This window comes from Pan troglodytes, chromosome 16, assembly GCF_028858775.2.
Source record: "Pan troglodytes isolate AG18354 chromosome 16, NHGRI_mPanTro3-v2.0_pri, whole genome shotgun sequence".
Classification (NCBI taxonomy): domain Eukaryota; kingdom Metazoa; phylum Chordata; class Mammalia; order Primates; family Hominidae; genus Pan; species Pan troglodytes.
Window position 1 is genome coordinate 90,960,827 of NC_072414.2, and position 19,265 is coordinate 90,980,091.

Genomic DNA, 19,265 nt, shown 5'->3' on the forward strand with positions numbered 1-19,265 from the left:
TGGGGTTGAGCCAGCGTTGCTTTAATGCTTTAGGCTGTTGTGGCCCTAGAAATTTAGGAACTTCGACTAAGCTCCGTTGCTCTGAGGGGAGGGCATGGGGACATGTTTTTGACACCCATGGTACCTGATGAAAACCCTTCCAGCACCCTGCTTGGGTTACAGCTATTGGAAGCCTGGGCACACTGGGCCTGGCAGAGGAGGTGGTGCTCAGAAAGGGCCACAGAGCAAGAGAGGCAAGACGCTTCCCCCACTGCCACCCATCAGTGAGAGGCCCCTCTCTCCAGGGTTAACACTTCTTACCAGAAGAGACTCTATTTTGCCCAGAAATACCTTCACTCAGTGTAAAAGATGAGGGCTAATTTTAAAGCCACCCAAACTTCCCTGTGTTTATATATTTATGAGTGCCTCTGATGCAGCTCATTTTGAGAGGTGATGTTGTCACTGCTTGTTGTTAATTCATTCACTGCGGCATTAGAGTTTTACTGACACTGTAACAGTTAGTTGAGACAGTCTGAGGTCTCAGTTCACTCTGCCTTAACAGATTGCCTTCAAAATCTAATACTCGGAGGAATTTCCATCCTACCCCTTTGGTGACTGAAGCTGCTTCTCCTTGGCCCCTCATTCTCTAGGGAAAGACATACAGCATTGGTGAATATGCACGAATCCCCGGGAAGAATGAGAAGGCAACTGACAGTGCTTATGCAAATTCTCAGTGTCTACTAACCATCCCCACCTGTTACAAACCCGTGTGCTCACCATTTTCCCTGGGAGCATTTTCACTACTGTGTTCGTAGAGAAGAGTGGAGTTAGGAGAGAAGATTCTGGTTGGGTCAAGAGATCCTTTTCAGTAATCAAGCCCTGAAGAGGGGAGCCCCATCCTTACCCTACCCCTAGACCTTTGTCAAAACTCAACTCTTCCTGGTATTAATATATTTGTTTCCCCTAAGGTTACTTATCCTTACTAAGGAGATTTGTCCAAAATTCCAGCTGAAGTGAAAAGAGATGCAAAGGGGTGTCAGCTAGGAGACAGAAACAAATCCTCAGCCCCTCACTAATCCCTTGTGTGATTACAGTGTAAGAGCAGGCACCGAGGCTGGAAAGAATGGTCATCCATTAACTGACTACTCTTCCAAAGATAGCTTTTTAAAACAGCAAAATAACCCATTATGGACTTCTACTAGAAAATGTTTTATATAGCTATATATTTATCTAAGAAACATAAATTGAATTTTTCAGCATTCTGCTCTTCTTAGCTAAATTTACTTAAGCATTTTTGTGTGAAGTAGGTGTTTTGATTCTTTTGTTAAAAACACAGGCATTGACAGAGAGGAAGTCAATAAATGTTAATTGAACCTACTGGAGCCAGGCATTGTAAACATGTCGCTGAGCTAAGTAAAGAACTCGCCAAACCTTGACAGTAGAACATTCTCCACCATAAATAAAGGTATTCTGTGCTCCCCAGATTCTTCTGAGATAAAGGTATTCTGTGCTCCCCAGATTCTTCTGAGATAAAGGTATTCTGTGCTCCCCAGATTCTTCTGAGATAAAGGTATTCTGTGCTCCCCAGATTCTTCTGAGAGGCAGATATGCTGCTCCTTGAAATCAGCCACTAAGGGGTGTTTCTCACTTTTCTTTAAAGTGAACAATAAACTGAACTCCTGAGTGTCCAGATGAATTTTAGGAGCCATTCATTACATTGCTCTTATTCTCTTTGATTTTATATGCAGGGTTGTGAGAAGTCACTTGTGTTTCTATTATTCCTTAAATACCAAACAGGGAGCTTTTCTTTCCCTTGCAGGAAGACAAAAGGGAATGTCTGCTTTTATACCAGCCTGCAGGCTGTCCCTAAATGGGGCCATGTTTGTCCTGCTCACCACTGTGTTCCAGGGCCTTGCACAACCCCTGGCACACAAGCCGATGCAGCAGTTGCTAAGTGAGTGATTAAATAGGACAAACACGTAAGCTGCGGAGATTCTTACATGGAGCCTGTAGACTCCTTAAGACACAGTTGGACCCTAGGGCTCCAGTGGCTCATCAGTTACTAAAACCTCTGCTAGAGAAGTTCCACTGGGTGTGTGGTGTTAAAAACCCTCGAAATTACAGTCCAGCCTTCAACAGGAGAAAGACTGCCGTTCACTATTTGCTGCTTACTCTTAGGACTCATTCGGAAAGCTGGGGTAGTTGAGAGACAATCTTAAGCATTTGATGCAAACTTTCAGAATTCTTTTTGACATGACCTTGAGGTTTGAAAGCTAGGAGTCTAAGGAGCCCAGGAGCCAAGAAAGCTGGGATAGGTGCCGTCAGTTAGCCATCCTCCTAGCTGTGGTGGCTTTGCGCTAACACCCTTCCCAGTGTGGACAGAGGGGTGGCTCAGTGGCAGCTATGGGATCAGGGTTAGGTGACTCGGTATACTCTCATTTAAAAACCCACAGTAATTCAATACCCAAACTCAGGAAGAATATTTTCTGTTTCAGGGGGATCTGTGAAAATGTGCAGCTGTTACTCAGGGCCATTTTCATAGCAGCATCCTGCAGAAGTAGATTGGTGGTGTCTCCCTTCCTCCCTTAACCTCCTGCCTAAGGTCCCAGAATTGCATCATAACATCTATTGAGGAATTTCAGATGATGAAGGTACTGATGGAACACATCCTATTTATTAATGGAGACAGTGCAGCAAGGACTGCAGCTAGAGGGTCATTTAAGTTACAAGGCTCTGTGACTCCATAACAGAAAATTGAGAAAAGCATACTATTCATTTCTGGTAAGATTCCAAGCCAGGCTCGTCAAGCTATTACTTGTATTTTGTACTTACATGAAATGAAAAAGCTAAAGAAAGGTAAATTTTAAAAAATTGCTCTAATGCTGAGGATCTGAAATCACTACTCTTCTTAACACACATTATCCAATGCCAGATTACGTCCACGGGGGAGAAATTACTCAGAAACTTGAAAATTGTGCTTCTGTTTTCATGTCAGTTCTCAAGGCTGATACTAAGAGAAAAGATGACTTCGGAAGCCTTACTACTTGGAAGCGTGAAATGTGATAAATCTTTCAAGAAATACAAGTATGCTTTCATTTACCAACCATTACAAGGCAGGCAGAAATGACTAACTTGGGGGAATTGAAGGAATAAACCAAAACGTAATTCATCAGACAGGCTTCCCCTACAGAAACACAGTCAGGGGTAGTGGGTGGTTTTTCTGAGCCACCCAGATACCAGCCTCATCCTGGCTGGACCCACGTCTTTGTCCACATTCGCCACTTCCTGAAGCAGGTGTCTGCTGAACACCAGCAACACGCCAACCCTGTGGCTACTTCGGGGATGGAGTGGAGAATGGGCAGAAGTGAGCCTTGCTCTCAGGGGGCTTCTAATGGAGTAGCGGAGAAAGATATTTTTAAAATACATAAATAAACGTGTCAACAACTTGTGATAAGAGCTACAAAAGAAAAAAGAAGACGACGGGGCTATGAATGAATACCGGAGGGCCTTGGTGGTGGTCGATCCAGGGTAGCTGGGCCAGCAGAGGCCTATGTGAGGAGGTGACACTGGAGTGACACCTGAGCACTGGGGAGTCGGCAGGTGAAGAACAGGGCAGGATGGGGATGGAGGGAGGTGGTGGGGATGGGGGGAAGTGGTGGTGGTGGTGGTGGGCTCACAGGGAGAAGGAATTCCGAGTGTTTGAGAGACCACACCCCTGCATCCTCTTTCTCTCAGTCTCTGTCTCTCTCTCTGTCTCTGTCTCTCTCTCTTTCTGTCTCTGTCTGTCCCTCTCACACAGCCCTGCAGCTCCCTTACTTGAAGGGACACTGATCCTATGACCGGAGGACTGAGGCACTGGTGGGTGGGTAGGGAGCCTCTCATGAGAGAAACACAGGGAAGGTGGGAAGGGGGATCCTGGGCTTTGCAGGGAAATGGGAGATGAAGGAGAAAGGGGGTGAGGTCCAGCCACTGCCACCCGCACAACTCCTCAGAGCGGACTCTTTCAGAAAGCTCTCCCTGAGTATCTCCTGGGTGCCAGCCCTGGGGGCATGGATGTCATCCTTGCTGTCCCCCTCACTCCTCACCTCCAGGTTGCCAAGTCCCATGGGTTCTAATGTCCCTATCGACAACCCTCGACTCCCCCACGACTTTGCTGCATCCCTTGGCTACTGTACTGGAGCAAGGTACCACCATCCTTCTCCACAACGACTGCAATACAAATATTTAGAAAATAAATGCATTGGCAGGACTTGCTATTGAGAGAAATCCTGCTGTGTACCCACATAGAAATTATGGTTTCTTTTTCAAGTGGAGCAGGCTTTTTGTATAAAAGCTGGATCTGCCTATTTCTAAGCCAGCCAAGGCAAGGGATGCAGACTCTTAAAGCTGGGCCTTCTGAGCTGCCTTCTCTTGGCAAATTTCCCTATTACATGCAGCTCAGCGATCTGGTTTAGTCCTTCCCGAGTCTGTGCTATCCACACCAGCCATCCCTGACCATTGCTCTTTCAACTTGTTTAAAGTTACACTAGATTTATGTAATAGGAGCTTTTGCTTTTCCCTCCATCCCTGGCCATGTACCCATAAACTCACTGTTTCCAGCGAAGCTCTGAAAAACCGCTAGAGAGCCTCAGGCCAGGATGGTCTGTCCAGACCCACAGTTCTGCACCCCTCCAGACCTTGTGGGACAGTTGATGACCCTCTGAGGCACTGTACACTCACTAAGCCATGGTCAGAGTTCTGATGTTTGAGGAGCTTTTCCACAGCAAATGTAGCCTTGTCAGTGGGCAGTCTGTGTACACTACAAATCAAGTGTTTTCCAAGGGATAGCAAACATGGAGGGGCACTGTGCCTGGGTGCCATAGCTGGGCGGGCCCAACCTCAGGAGGGTGCCTTTTCCCCACAGCTGATGATGCCAGGGAGGCCTGTGGTCAGGAGAACTGGAATTCTTATTACCACACAGCCTATAGTGGGCAAGGGGGGCTCCACGCTCATTCTTGTTTTTTGAGATGGAGTCTCGCTCTGTCTCCCAGGCTGGAGTGCAGCGGTGTGGTCACGGCTCACTGCAACCTCTGCCTCCCAGGTTCAAGCAATTCTCCTGCCTCAGCCTCCCAAGTAGCTGGGATTACAGGCATGCCACCACCACACCTGGCTAATTTTTGTATTTTTAGTAGAGATGGGGCTTCACCATGTTGGCCAGTCTGGTCCTGAACTCTTGACAGGTGGTCCACCCGCCTCGGCCTCCCAAAGTGTTGGGATTATAGGTGTGAGCCACAGCGCCGGGCCTCCAAATTCATTCCTTTTTTTTTTTTTTTTTTTTTTTGAGACAGAGTCTCGCTCTGTCGCCCAGGCTGGAGTGCAGTGGCGCGATCTCGGCTCACTGCAAGCTCCGCCTCCCAGGTTCACACCATTCTCCTGCCTCAGCCTCCTGATTAGCTGGGACTACAGGCGCCCGCCACCACACCCGGCTAATTTTTTGTATTGTAGTTGAGATGGAGTTTCACTTTGTTAGCCAGGATGGTCTCAATCTCCTGACCTCGTGATCCTCCTGCCTCAGCCTCCCAAAGTGCTGGGATTACAGGCGTGAGCCACCGCGCCCAGCCTCCAAATTCATTCTTAACCAAAATAAGAATGAATGACCATGACCCCTTCAACAATTGGCTCTCATTCTCATATAAACTGATTTACAAACATCTTCAAGTCACGAGTGCTTGAAGAGTCTTTAAGCACACTTCTCAACCCAAGAACAAGACTTTTTATATGCAATTAATGTCATTATGACCTTCTCTTAAAAAAGGTGGGCTGTTGCAGTCCAACAATGGGTTAGTCAAAGATGATTATAAAAATCAGGATCAAGGACAAATGAGGCTCTACACATGAAAACAATGTGGCGTGGCGTGGTGGCTCTGTGGGAACTCCAAATTTGGCTCGGAATTCCTGGTATATCCAGGACAACAAGGAAAACACCAAATATGCTAAAGGGAAAGTAAAACAAAGGGGGCCACTGATGGAATTACAGGGAATGGATTCTAACATAAGGTATGGCCTTCCCTAGGAAGGCTGTGTGTATTGGCCTGCTTGGAGGAATGGCTGGAATATAGCAGGGACTCAATAGCCTATTCTCCAGTCTTGACCTATGACCACATAAGACCTTCCTCGGCCGGGCGTGGTGGCTCACGCCTGTAAGCCTAGCACTTTGGGAGGCCGAGGCAGGCGGATCATGAGGTCAGGATTTTGAGACCAGCCTGGCCTGCATGGTGAAACCCCATCTCAACTAAAAATACACAAGTTAGCCAGGCATGGTGGCACATGCCTGTAGTCCAAACTACTCGGGAGGCTGAGGCAGGAGAATCGCTTGAACCCGGGAGGTGGAGGTTGCAGTGAGCCGAGATCGCACCACTGCACTCCAGCCTGGGTGACAGAGTGAGACTCCGTACCAAAAAAAAAAAAAAAAAAAAACCTTCTTAGCGTTGGCTTTCTTGCCTACAGCCTCTGAATAAAACTACGTTCCAACTCCTTTCATAAAAAGATTCATTTTAGTGGGCTTTGAGTTTTTGAAGAAAGGGGTCACATACAATTTTTTTGTGTGTGGAGATGTTTAATGCCCACAGCTAAAGTCGTGAGGCAGTGGACTGAACCCTGCTGAAGATAGTACCTAATACGGAGGCCAGATGACGACTGGACCCAAATCCGACTTCACAGTGTTCTTGGGCTCAGTATACTCCTGAGATGCTCCTGATCTATGAAGCCGCCTTCAGGAATTCTTTCTGCAGCCTTTCACCTGATGAAAACGTTGGTGACGATGACCATTCCAGAATACAATCAGGTTTCTATGTTGTACAAGTAGGTGAACTTTTGCTGTGGAAATTTCCATCTGGAGCCAAGTGAATTCTGTGATTTTCCCCTGCAGGCAGATGCCTTTAAAAGGCAGATCAATAATACGGTTTCCTTTTCGGTGATTTAATCCTGCTGTGTGTGTGCCTTGTTTCCCAGGCCTTCCTGTTTTTTGTTTTTCAGGCCTGTGGGTCCATGCCTGGACCATTCAGTGCAGGAGGGTACATCTGGAAAAGCCACTGTTCAGTGGGTTCCTGCTGCTGAGTTGAAAACTTAGGGGAGGCAGCTGCTGCTGTGATAAACACGAGAGCCACCGTCGCCGGGCGGTGCTTAGCTCTAGGAACTGCTGGCTTCACAGAGCTGAATGCTAAATATGGCATTTGAGAAACTCCAGTCAGCAGCAGATGTGAAAAGCATGTTTCAAGTCCCCATTTGTGCCCTGGTATTCACAGAGCAGTCAGCCTGTCCTCACATAGGTACATGTGGAGGAGTGGAGATCAGAACTGCACGCACCACAGTGCACAACCTTCAGAAATACGAGTGCCCATCGTTTCTCTTGGAGCCTGGCAAACAGGTGTCTTTAAGATGCCAATGCCATTGTTTTCAGGACTGATGGTAAACAAGGCCAAACCAAAGGAAAAAGGGGTCACCAGCTTCTACCACAGGCTTTGGGGTGATGCACCCTTAGAGTTTCTTGAAGCCGAGCTGATTTTTAGCCTCTAGGGTGGCAGCGTGGCCCAGAGCAGTGATTCTCAGCCTCCGCCTGGGAAACTGGCCAACATGTAGAACCCTGGGCACCTGGCCCCTGCCCCAGAGACTCTGGTTCAGAAGGTGACCCTGATGCAGGGGCTTAAGATGCACACTTGGTGAGCCACTGGCATAGAGTAAAGAGTCGGGCCTTATATAAGAGCAACCTGCCCACAGACCACTGGCTTACTTCTGGGAGCCTCAGGCCCCTTCTCTGTTTAACAGAGCTATGCAGGTCTGACCTACGGAGTTGCTGTGAAGATGAGGAATGATGTATGAGCCACACCTGGCAGCAGTGAGTGTACGGTGGGGCCCATGGTACCAGTTCAGTCCCACCGGGAGCCAGCGGGGACAGTGTGAAGGTCTGTGTGGTGCTGTTCAGCCCTGCTCAAGTTTCTGTGTATCTCTCTTATCATTTGCCACCCTCCTCTCTTCTGAGGTCCTTCCCCTGCCTGGGGTGCAGTGGCTGTGCTGAACCCTAGGAAGAGTTTTTCCAGATGTCATCTACCTTCTTCATGGGATAAGTGAGGAGGGGGAAGGAAAGCAGGTATTCCCAGTGGCAGGCAGCGCCTTGGCTCTGCGTTTTCCTCTCTCCTGCAGAGGTGCTGATGGTTGGAAAAGCTTCCCAGCGGCCTGCATGGCCTGCACGTAGGCAGTCTCCGGTGCTCATTAGAACAGCTTCACTCAATTCATCTCATTTGATCCCTAAAACTGTGGGATGGAAGGAGGACAAAGAAAACTGCGTCCTCTTGTCTCCATTCTTGGTCCACTCCATTCCATCCTCAACACTATCCTCATAGTGATTAAAAAAAAATTCCAAAGGACAACTCTAGACCCGTTGTGCCCTGCTTATTCGCATTCCCTCCAAGCTCCCAGCTGCTTAGAGCAAGGCTCAAAAAATTTTCTGCAAAGGGCCATATGGTAAATATTGTAGACGTCATAGTCCAAGAGACAAAGTTGAGGCTACTAGGTAGGTGCAGCACTTATATAACAAGAGAGAAGACAAATTTCCACAAATTTCTTCTGATGAAATTCAAGATATAATAAGAAGCACATTTTTGGGGGCAATATAGTTCTATAGTTCTACTAACGAGAAAAATAGATTCATTTTGGGGGGAGGATAACCTTTCACTTACTTGAAGTTCAAAGTTAGTGTTCCCTATCATCAAATGGGTTGCAAATGATCAGGTGTAAAAAACGTTTAACTTGAGGGCCACACAAAAGCAGGTGGAGGGCTGCATTTGGCCTGTGGGCCATAGTTTGGGACCCTTGCTTAAAGGATCAGGTCTCAGCCCCTTCACCTGGCAAACCTGGTCTTAGGCATTTGCCCTGCGCCTCTCCCACCAGCAACCCTACAGCCAGCCAGCTCCAACTGCTTTTTGTTCCTTAGATGTACTTTGCTGTCCTGCCTCTGAGCGTCCTTCTTCCAACCCGCCAGCCTGGGAATTCCTGTTTCTCTTAGCCTATACTCTTTTTTTTCAGGGCTACTTATCTGGACACTTTCCCTAAATCTCTTCACTCCCGTAGATCCCAGTATGGACCTGCCGCATGGAACTGAGCACTTGGGAGGTTACCGTCTGTAACTCCCTCATTGGTCTGGGACATTTTTAAGGGAAGGGGCTACTTCATTCCTATTGTATTCATTGCACATGTGCCAAAAACAGGGAGGGATGCTGGCAACCCTGTCCCAGGTCTTCTGACTATAGGATAGTGTTTCCTGTGCCACCTCCACCCCAGGCCACCCAGTTACCTTGGAAGCACCATGTTTTTATAGCTTACCATTCTCCTGGCCTTGGCTGACTGAGCCAGGCGTGGGCCCTGGATTCAAGCCAGGCCCGTCAGTCTTTCCCTGAGGTCTTTGAGGTCTTTCAAGCTGAGAAAAGAAAAGGCACAGGGACAGAAAGTAAAACTCTGGAGTGTTGCCAGCCTTGATCTTCATCTTGAGGGAAGACATTGCCATGAGAGACGAGGAAGATGTGCAGAGAGGAGCAAGGAGAAGTCCTGGACAGAGAGCGCCCTCCTGGCATGAGAGTCTAGCTGAGGCTCAGCTGCATCCTGCCGGCGAATCACTGGCTGTTGGCCCTTATTTGGAACCACAAGACAATAGACGCCCCTTTATACCTGAGCTAGTTTCAATTGTATTCTGTCAGTGACAACCCAAAGACTCCTACTGTCCCAATCTTGGCATTCTCCCCACTGTGCCATTCGCTTCCAAACATTTTTTAAGCTCAGGGACCCCTTGTTCAAAAACAAGTCTTGGAATTCCAGGATGTGAAATAGATGGCCCTGTAGTATACACTGTGCGACGCCGACCACCTGGCCAACATGGCGAAACCATCTCTACTAAAAATACAAAAAATCTCCACTCCAACAACTCTGAGCCACGAGATCAAGGCCAAGACACGTCTCTCTCAGCCTCACTTTCCCTCTTTATAAAATACAGAGTACAGGTACCCAAGTGATATAGTTTGTATATTTATCCCCACCCCAATCTCATGTTGAATTATAATCCCCAGTATTGGAGGTGGGGCCTGGTGGGAGGTGACTGGATCCTACAGGTGGGGATTTCTCATGAATGTTTTAGCACTATCCTCTTAGTGCTGTCCTCACGATAGTGAGTGAGTTCTCATGAGATCTGGCTGTTTAAAAGTATGTGGCACTTCCCCATTCTCTCTTGCTCCTGCTTTCCCCATGCGACATGCCTTCTCCCACTTTGCCTTCTGCCGTAAGTAAAAGCTCCCTGAGGCCTTCCCAGAAGCTGAGCAGATACCAGCATCATGCTTGTACAGCCTGCAGAATCATAATCCAATTAAACCTCTTTTCTTTATAAATTACTCCGTCTCAAGTATTTCTTTTTTTTTTTTCTTTTTCTTTTGAGATGGAGTCTTTCTTGCTCTGTGCCCCAGGCTGGAGTGCAGTGGCATGATCTTGGCTCACTGCAACCTCTGCCTCCCGAGTTCAAGCGACTCTCCTGCCTCAGCCTCCCCACATAGCTGAGATTACAGGTATGCGCCAGCAGCTAATTTTTGTATTTTTAGTAGAGATGGGGTTTCGCCATGTTGGCCAGGCTGGTCTCTAACTCCTGACCTCAGGTGATCTGCCCAGCTCAGCCTCCAAAGTGCTGGGATTACAGGCATGAACCACCACACCTGGCCTCAGGTATTTCTTTATAGCAATGCAAGAATGGCCTAATACACCACCTCTTAGGGTTACTGTAGGGGTTAAATGAGTTAATATACACGAATCACTTAACACGGTGCCACCGGTGTAACAACCACTCAAAAAGCACTGGCTCTTTTTTTTACAGGGTCTCACTTTGTCACTCAGGGTGGAGTGCAGTGGCATGATCTCAGCTCTCTACAACCTCTGCCTCCTAGGTTCAAGCGATCCTCCCACCTCAGCCTCCTGAGTAGCTGGCATTACAGGCGTGTGCCACCATGCCCAGCTAATTATTTGTATTTTTAGTAGAGACAGGGTTTCGCTGTGTTGGCCAAGCTGGTCTCGAACTCCTGGTCTCAAGTGGTCTGCCTTCCTTGGCCTCCCAAAGTTCTAGGATTATAGGCATGAGCCACTGTGCCTGGCCAGCACTGGCTCTTACTATATGGAGGTGACACATGGGCCAACGCAGGGAACCTGCCACCCTCAGCTTCCGTCTCACCTCTCCCTCACTAAAATGTCTTTGGCATATGGGTAATGTTTAAATTATTAAAAATGATTGATTTAATATATTTCTTCCTGGCTAGACTGGGAACTCACAAAGACAAGGTTCATATTTGTCTTGGTCACTGTTTTCCCCAGGTCTGGCTAGCACATGACTGGCCTATTGAAGGTGCCAAGTAACTATTTGCTACCTAACTGATAGCAGATACGTGTCATCTCATTAACAAAGAGGTGTCACACGTGTTACCAAATCTACTGTCTTTTGCAGCAGAATCAGAAAAATCATAAGAGAAAAATACTTGATTTATAGGATAGCCCCTCAGAACTAGTTAATTCTTTTGGTTTGATTAATTATGTTACTTAGGGTTTCCCAGGTTTTCCCCATTTTGAAACTAATTAATGTAATGAAAACATATGATGTAACTTATGAGATACATTTAGAACAATAAGAGAAAATTTCATATTCATAAACAGATTAATAAAATGAAAACAAATGAATTAAATTCCCAACTCATAAACACAGAAAAAAATTTCAACAGAGCAAAACAAAATAAGGTACAAGGACAGAAATAATAAAGATAAAATCAGAAATTAAGGAAGTAGAGAATAGGATTTATGGGATTAAAGTCCTGGCTCTTTGAAAAAATTAACACAATAGACAAACTAAGTCAAGGAAAACGGGAGAAAACCCAAATATAAAACTAAGAAATTATAATGGGAAAATAACTGTTAAAAAGTAGAAAGATTTAAAATTCCTGAGACCACTTTTCAAATCTCCATGCAAATAAATCTGAAAATATAAGTGAAATGGATAATTATCTAGAAAAATACGGTTTGCCAAAATGACCCCATTAGGGACAGAAAGCTTCAACAGACCACTTTTTGTAAAAGAAATAGAGAAAATTGTCAAGGAATTTCCCTACAAAAGAAGCACCAGGTCTAAAGGATGTCACAGAAGACATAAACCTCCAAAGAATGCAGAGTTTCAATGCTGCATAAATTCTTTCAGTGCATGAAAGATAAGGTAAACTTCCAAATTATTTTTATAAGCAAATATAACATTGATCCTTAAACAAATAATACATACAAATATTGACACAAAAATCCTAAAATAAATGTTAGCACACAGAATCAACATCTGCTATGGTTTGAATGTGCCTCCCAAAAAGCATGTGTTGGAAACTTAATCCAAAATGCAACACCGTTGAGAGATGCAGCCTAATGAGAGTGGATTAGGCCATGAGGACTCTGCCCTCATGCATAGATTAATGCTGTTATCTTGGGAGTGGTTTGGTTATGAAAGGCTGAGTTTGGCCTCCTTTTCTCTCTCTCCCTTTTGCTCTCTCATTTCCTTTCGCTTTCTGCCAGGGGATGATGCAGCAGGAAGGCCCCTGCCAAATGCCAGCCCCTGGATCTTGGACTTCCCAGGCTCCAGAATTAAAATAAATAAATTTATTTTCTTTATAAATTACCCAATCTCTGGTAGTGTGAAATAAATTTATTTATTGTGATTTATTTAAATGATCTAAGAAGAACCATCTGATAATCTCCACTGATGCTGAAAAAGCCTTTGGTAAAATTCCACATTTAGTTCTAATTAAAAAAGCACTCACGATAATAGAAATTGATGGATACTTTCTTAACATGATAAAATATATAAACCTTAGTTCTAAAACCAGCATCTATTAAATAGAGAATCACTAGAGGCATTTACACTAAGATCAGGAACATGGCAAGGATGCCCATTATCTCCACTACTGTTTATTATTATATTGGAGGTATAAGCCAATGCAGTTAGACAAAAGAAATAAATTGGAGGCATAAGAACTGGAAAGCATAAAGTAAAACTAAGTCTATTTGCAGATAATGTAATAGAATACCCCCAAAACCTGGGAGACTCAATGATTGAATTAACTCAAGCAATAAAAGAATTAAGCAATTAGCAGGATATAAAATTTACACAGAGAAACCAACTGGGTTCATATATTAAAAAAATCAAAAGATATAACAGTAGATAAATCTCCATTTATAATAGTAATAACGAAGATCAAATGGTTAGAATTAAACTTAATAAGAAACATACAAAACCTATATGAAGAACGCTTTTGGACGTGCCTGAAAGATATAAAAGTAGGCATGAAGAAATGGAAAGATACCCCTTGTTCTTGGATAGGAAAACTCAATATCACAAAGTTGTCAATTCTCACAAGATTTATTTATAAATAATGCAATAAAAATACTAGTAAGCTCTTTATGGAGTTAGACAAATTGATACAAAAATTCATGTAGAAAAATAAACATGGAAGAATAGCTAGAACACCTGATATTCTAGTAAAAGAAAAGCCATAAGGGGTGTCTACTCCTATCATATATTAAATCATTCTATAAAATCTCTGTAATTAAAATGGAAATATTGACATATGAATAAACAGAAAGACTAGTGGAAGAGAAGACAACTCTAGAAATAGACTTAAGTCCATAAGGAAAATCAGTATATGATGAAGGTGTTATCTGAAGTCACTGGAGCACAGATGGGCTCTCTAATTAAATGGTGCTGGACAACTGGGTGGCCATTTGGAAAAAAGGTAAGATTAGATCCATTCCTCATGCCATCCACACGAATAAACTCCAAATTTAAAGAAGAATGACAATTGAAGAAAGTGTAAGAGAATTCCTCTATAAACTCAGTATAGAGAGAGCACCGCAAACATAAAGGACTGATCAATTGTACTACGTAAAAAATTAAAAATATTTGCATAGTAAAAATTGATAATTCATTTAAAAAATATGTATGTCTAAGAGGCTTACTATGTCTTTTACCCAAAAAGTATCAGGTTAGATCTACCACAAAAGTGATGTCATCCTATCTAAACAAGCCACTTCTAAAGTTTGATTTAAAAGAACCACCACAAGGGAGAGAAATTGACCTTGGAGAGGGGAGGGAGAGCCTAGTCTCGTGTTAGTACCGGTTCCAGCTTTACCTTCTTCAGTTTCTTGTGGGCCCCACTGTGGTTCCCCTGCGCCAGGTCTGCTCTTCCCAGGAGCCGGTATGTCTCTGCCACCTCGGGACTGAAATCGCCAAATGCTTCCACTTTGGCTTCCAGGGACTCTCTCAGGATCGAGGTTGCTCTCTGTGAAAGGAACAAAAAGCTATCTGGTTAACAAGCTCAAAGGCTGATTAGGATCATTACACAACTTGTATATTTTCACATGGGTGTGGTAGTCTCACGAGCTGAGCCTGTTCTCCTCTTGTATTAGTCCGTTCTCATGCTGCTATGAAGAGATACCTGAGACTGGGTAATTTATAAAGTCAAGAAGTTTAATTGACTCACAGTTCCACATGGGTGGGGAGGCCTCAGAAAACTTACAATCATGGCAGAGGGCACCTCTTTCATAGGGCAGCAGGAGAGAGAAGTGCTGAGCAAAGGGGGCAAAGCCCCTTATAAAACCATCAGATCTTGTGAGAATTCAGTCACTATCGCAAGAATGGCATGGGGGTAACCGCACCCATGGTTCAATCACCTCCCACAGGGTCCCCACCAGGACACATGGGTATTATAGGAACTATAATTCAAGACGAGATTTGGGTGGGGACACAGCCAAATCATATCACCTCTGGTTGAACAAGAGTCAGGAAACAACACGAATGTGAGGAAAGGTGTAAACTATGAAGAGAGAGGACACCTGGCAAAATAAACCAGGTAAACGACACCTGGCAAAATAAACCCACTCAGCCATTACAGGAATCCATTTCAGTTGAGTAGTAAGAACAAAAGCTGACATGGATCAGTCCTCACATGTCACTAATTGTGCTGAACACACACAATTGTGTGGGTCTCATTTAATTTTTGCTGTCTTCTTGAGATGGGTAAAATTTTAATCCTCATTAGGCAGAGGAGGAAACAGGCACGGCAGTTAAGAAACTTGCTCAGAGTCAGAGGGCTCAGCTGTGGTGGTGCTAGGATCTGAATCCAGCCAGTGATCTTCATACCTTTTTTTTTTCTTTTTTAAATCCGTCTCACCGTCTCAGCAGATCTTCCATTTTACAACAGCAGGTGGAAATCTGGAGGTTTTTTTTTTTTTTTTAGACAGTCTCTCTTTGTCTACCAGCCTGGAGTGCAGTGGCATGATCTCAGCTCCCTGCAACCTCTGCCTCCCAGGTTCAAGCAATTCTCCTGCCTCATTCTCCCAAGTAGCTGGGATTGCAGGCGCCCACCAGCATACCCAGCTAATTTTTGTATTTTTAGTAGAGACAGGGTTTCACCATGTTGGCCAGACTGGTCTTGAACTCCTGACCTCAAGTGATCCACCCACCTTGGCGTCCCAAAGTGCTGGGATTACAGGTGCGAGCCACAATGCCCAGCCTAATTTTCATACATTTTAGTCCCATGCTTTTCTCCCTCTGTCCACAATGCTATTCTTACAGAAGTGAAAATACAGCATTCCTGGGCAAATTATCTATGTATAGAACATCCTGAACACACTCCAGGCTTTGCTATTCTCATAGGAAATCGTTTAGGAAACTGAAAGTAAACATTCCAACATGACATGACATTTTGTTTGGTTTATCCAATTTATTTATACTAACATGGAATAAAAAATATGAATTGGTCAGGACACAGTATTTCCTGATATTAGCTTCTTCAGACACCAAAATATGCAGGGGGGAAACCCTGTTAAAGTATGTCAATCCTCCATACTTTCTCCAGAAATTCTTCCAGGATCTTCCACATGAAGGCACGACATCAGCTGCAGAGCAAGGATGCTGAATTTAACTGGCAAATACAGCAGGGACCATGGGAGCTTCCTCATGACACAGCCCCAAAGGGGTCCCAAAAGTGCTCCACAAACAGAAGGACAAGGAGGGCGTTTAATCCTTTTGTTGGCAATAATACAAGTTAGGGGCTAGGGCCGGGGTAGGGGAACCACATCACAGGTGCTGATGAGGCAGAAATAAATTTCTCAGGTGAAAGAGGAATCTCTGTAGAGGCAGAGTGATTATGTAACTCAGCAGTGGGGCCCCACTGAGGTACATGAGGGACTAGAATTTAAATCTAGACTTGCCTGAGGGTAAAGCCCATCACATCTCCCAAGTTCTGAGAGCAAGGACTTGGACTGCTGAGAGTGCTGGGTTTGGTGATATTTCTGTGGGAAAATATCACTGTCAGGCTTAAGAGGAGCCAGTGATGGGGAGAAGACCCGGGGAGACTCCCTTTCCCAGATAAAGCTTTGGATGCCGCCTACAGCCTGACTGCGGAAACGGGGAGATGTGAAGGAAGTTAAATGGCATGGGTTTCTAGGAAACTGAGATAGTATCAACCTCTGCTAGGAAAAGCTTAACAGAGAGGAGTGAAGAGTAAAGAGGACTTAGGTGGGATGAGAAGAGGGTATGGGCCACTGGGAGCACAGGAGGAACACATGGCCTGTTGAGGGCCAGTGAGTGGCCAGGCTGAGGAAGTCACAGAAGATTCTTGAGCAAAAGAGTGGCACAACTAGAAGACAAACCCTCACAGAGTAGCTTAACCTGTGGCAGAGTGACCTTCACTTACATCTTACCTTAAAAGGCATTTCATCCCTCAAATATCATGTTCCACAGTGCCCATGGCCATGTGCTGTGGGAACACCTGGGATGGCCTGAGCACAGCCCCATTCTTGGCTCCGGGACTGTCCCTGGGCCCGGCCCTTGTTGGCCAACACCTGCTAGAACCCACAGTGAGAGGTTTGCAACCAAATGGTGAGAACAGCATGAGGCTGCCATGTTTGGCTGGGCAGGTGGTGCCACACACAAGGGTGCCTGGCAGGAGCACGGGGAAGGCTGAAATCCAGCCTATGGTCCCCTCCAACATGGGCGGTATCTACCTGAGGAAGGGGCAGATTTTTCTATTATGATAAGGGCATTGGATGGGCTGGCAGTGGCCCTAGAATGAAAAGAGCCAGTTTGCTAAAATCTTCGAGGGCAGCTTAGGAGAGTGAGGTGCATCTTTTGATCACCACTGATCTGGGTGACTTGGGCAAGGGCAGTGAGGCATAGCATCAGTGACACTGAGCATTGGCTGACTCAGCAAGACACTATGGTGGGAAGCCAGGCAGTACAGGGGAACTGATGCATGGCCCACAGGAGTCAGAACAGTCAGCTGGCCTGTGGCCAAACATGCATCCACCTCTCTGCTCATCACTCCTCACCACAGGCAAGAGGGTCTCTGCTTTCACAGGTTCAGTCTAGTTGCAAGATAGATGTTAAATATCCACATGAATATATACTTACAAATATTTGATGACATCAAATGGATTCTCTAAGGAAGAATAATGGGGAGTGTCTAATGAAGCCTGGGGAGAGGAATCAGAGAAGCTGGTAAGAAATGAAGAATGGGTTAGCATTGGCCTGGAGATGAATGAGGAAGGGCCTTCCAGGAGGAGGAAACAGAAGCTGGCACTGCCCGGAAGTGGGAATTAGAAAAGGCCAGTGTGGCAGGAACATGGATCAGGGAGAGGAGGCAAAAATGAGCCTGGAAATGTCAGTGGAGTCCAGGTCGTGGACGGTACTATGGGCCATGTCAGGATTCTGGTTTATCCTGAGGGCATCGGGGAGCCAGTGGACTGGCTTTTACAAGTGAGTGTTCAGTGGTCAGATCTGCTTTTTGGAAACATCACCATGGCTTCCTTATTCTGAGTGGATTAGAAGAGGGCAAGCATGGAAAAAGCAGCTGAGAGATAGGAACTTGTTAGAGCGGTCCAGGCAAGAGATGATGAGTGGCAGGACTAAAGATGGAAAACAATGGATGCATTCAAGATCTATTTTGGAGGAAAAAATGGCTGAGGAACTAGATGGAGTGGGGCATGAGGGGGCAAACCTACCCCATTATTCTGACCTGAGCACTCCCCTTAAGTCTTCTAGAGATGTGAGGGGGGAATGGGGAGGGAATCTGAGGCCCCTGGAAGGCCCCTCTCTCTCCCTGGGGTTGGGTGACTGAGAAACATCCTGAAACTCCAATTTGTCCTGGTGATTGTGGCCCTACTTTGGCCTGAGAAACATAGGTATATCAGCATAAAAGCCCGTGTTCCCTAGCTGACAGAAGGCGGGGGTGGAGGGGGGATTAAGGATGAGAAAAGAGCTGTGGGGGAGGAGGTCTACAGACGGTAAGGGAAATAAAGTTTTTCATTTCCAAGATTTGCCATGATAGGTTAGAGTTGAAAAAAATACATAGTCAGCCCTCCATATCCATAGATCAAAAATTATATGGGAAAAAACAATAAAAATAACAATACAACAATAAAAACAATACAAATAAAAAATACAGTGTAACAACTACTACCATAGCATTTACATTGTATTAGGTATTATAAGCAATCTAGAGATGATATAAAGTATTCAGGAGGCTTTGTCTAGGTTATATACAAATGTGACACCATTTTGTACAAGGGCTTGAGCATCCTTGGAGTTTGATATCCTTGGGGGCTCTGGAACCAATCCCCCACAGATACTGAGGAACAACTATATATATATGTGTGTGAGTGTGTATATATGTATGTATGTATGGTTTTCTAGGAAATTGAGATGGCATTAACCTCTGATAAGAAAAGCTTAACAGAGGCCGGGCGCAGTGGCTCACGCCTGTAATCCCAGCACTTTGGGAGGCTGAGGCGGGCGGATCACGGGGTCAGGAGTTCAAGATCAGCCTAGCCAAATGGTGAAACCCCATCTCTACTAAAAATACAAAAAAATTAGCTGGGCATGGTGGCGGGGGCCTGTAATCCCAGCTACTCGGGGGGCTGAGGCAGAAAACTGCTTGAACCCAGGAGGCGGAGGTTGCAGTGAGCCGAGATTGCACCACTGCACTCCAGCTTGGGTGACAGAGCAAGACTCTGTCTCAAAAAAAAAAAAAAAAAAAAAAAAAAAAAAAAAAAAAAAAGCTTAACGGAGAGGAGTGAAAAGTAAACAGGACTTAGGTGCGCTGAGAAGAGGGTGTGGGCATATATGCACACATACATATATACATATATATGCACACATATATATATAATTGTTCCTCAGTATCTGTGGGCGATTG

The 19,265-nt window shown here is 45.3% G+C and overlaps 1 protein-coding gene across 40 annotated transcripts in view; it reads right to left on the bottom strand.

Moving 5' to 3' along the window:
* The window catches only part of TTC23 (tetratricopeptide repeat domain 23), a 111,160-nt gene that overhangs the window by 5,750 nt on the left and 86,145 nt on the right, over positions 1-19,265 (bottom strand). For 24 of the 40 annotated variants that reach the window (XR_010151553.1, XR_010151548.1, XR_010151547.1 and 21 more), the window contains one exon: positions 14,199-14,348. Coding sequence is in view for 18 of the 40 variants with exons in the window: in XM_054667180.2 (XP_054523155.1) it covers positions 14,199-14,348 (150 nt within the window). In the remaining 22 variants the exon portion in view is untranslated. Of the gene's footprint in view, positions 1-9,336; positions 9,431-14,198; positions 14,349-19,265 lie in introns of all 40 variants that reach the window. The other 16 variants (XR_010151541.1, XR_010151540.1, XR_010151537.1 and 13 more) reach the window with 1 other exon arrangement.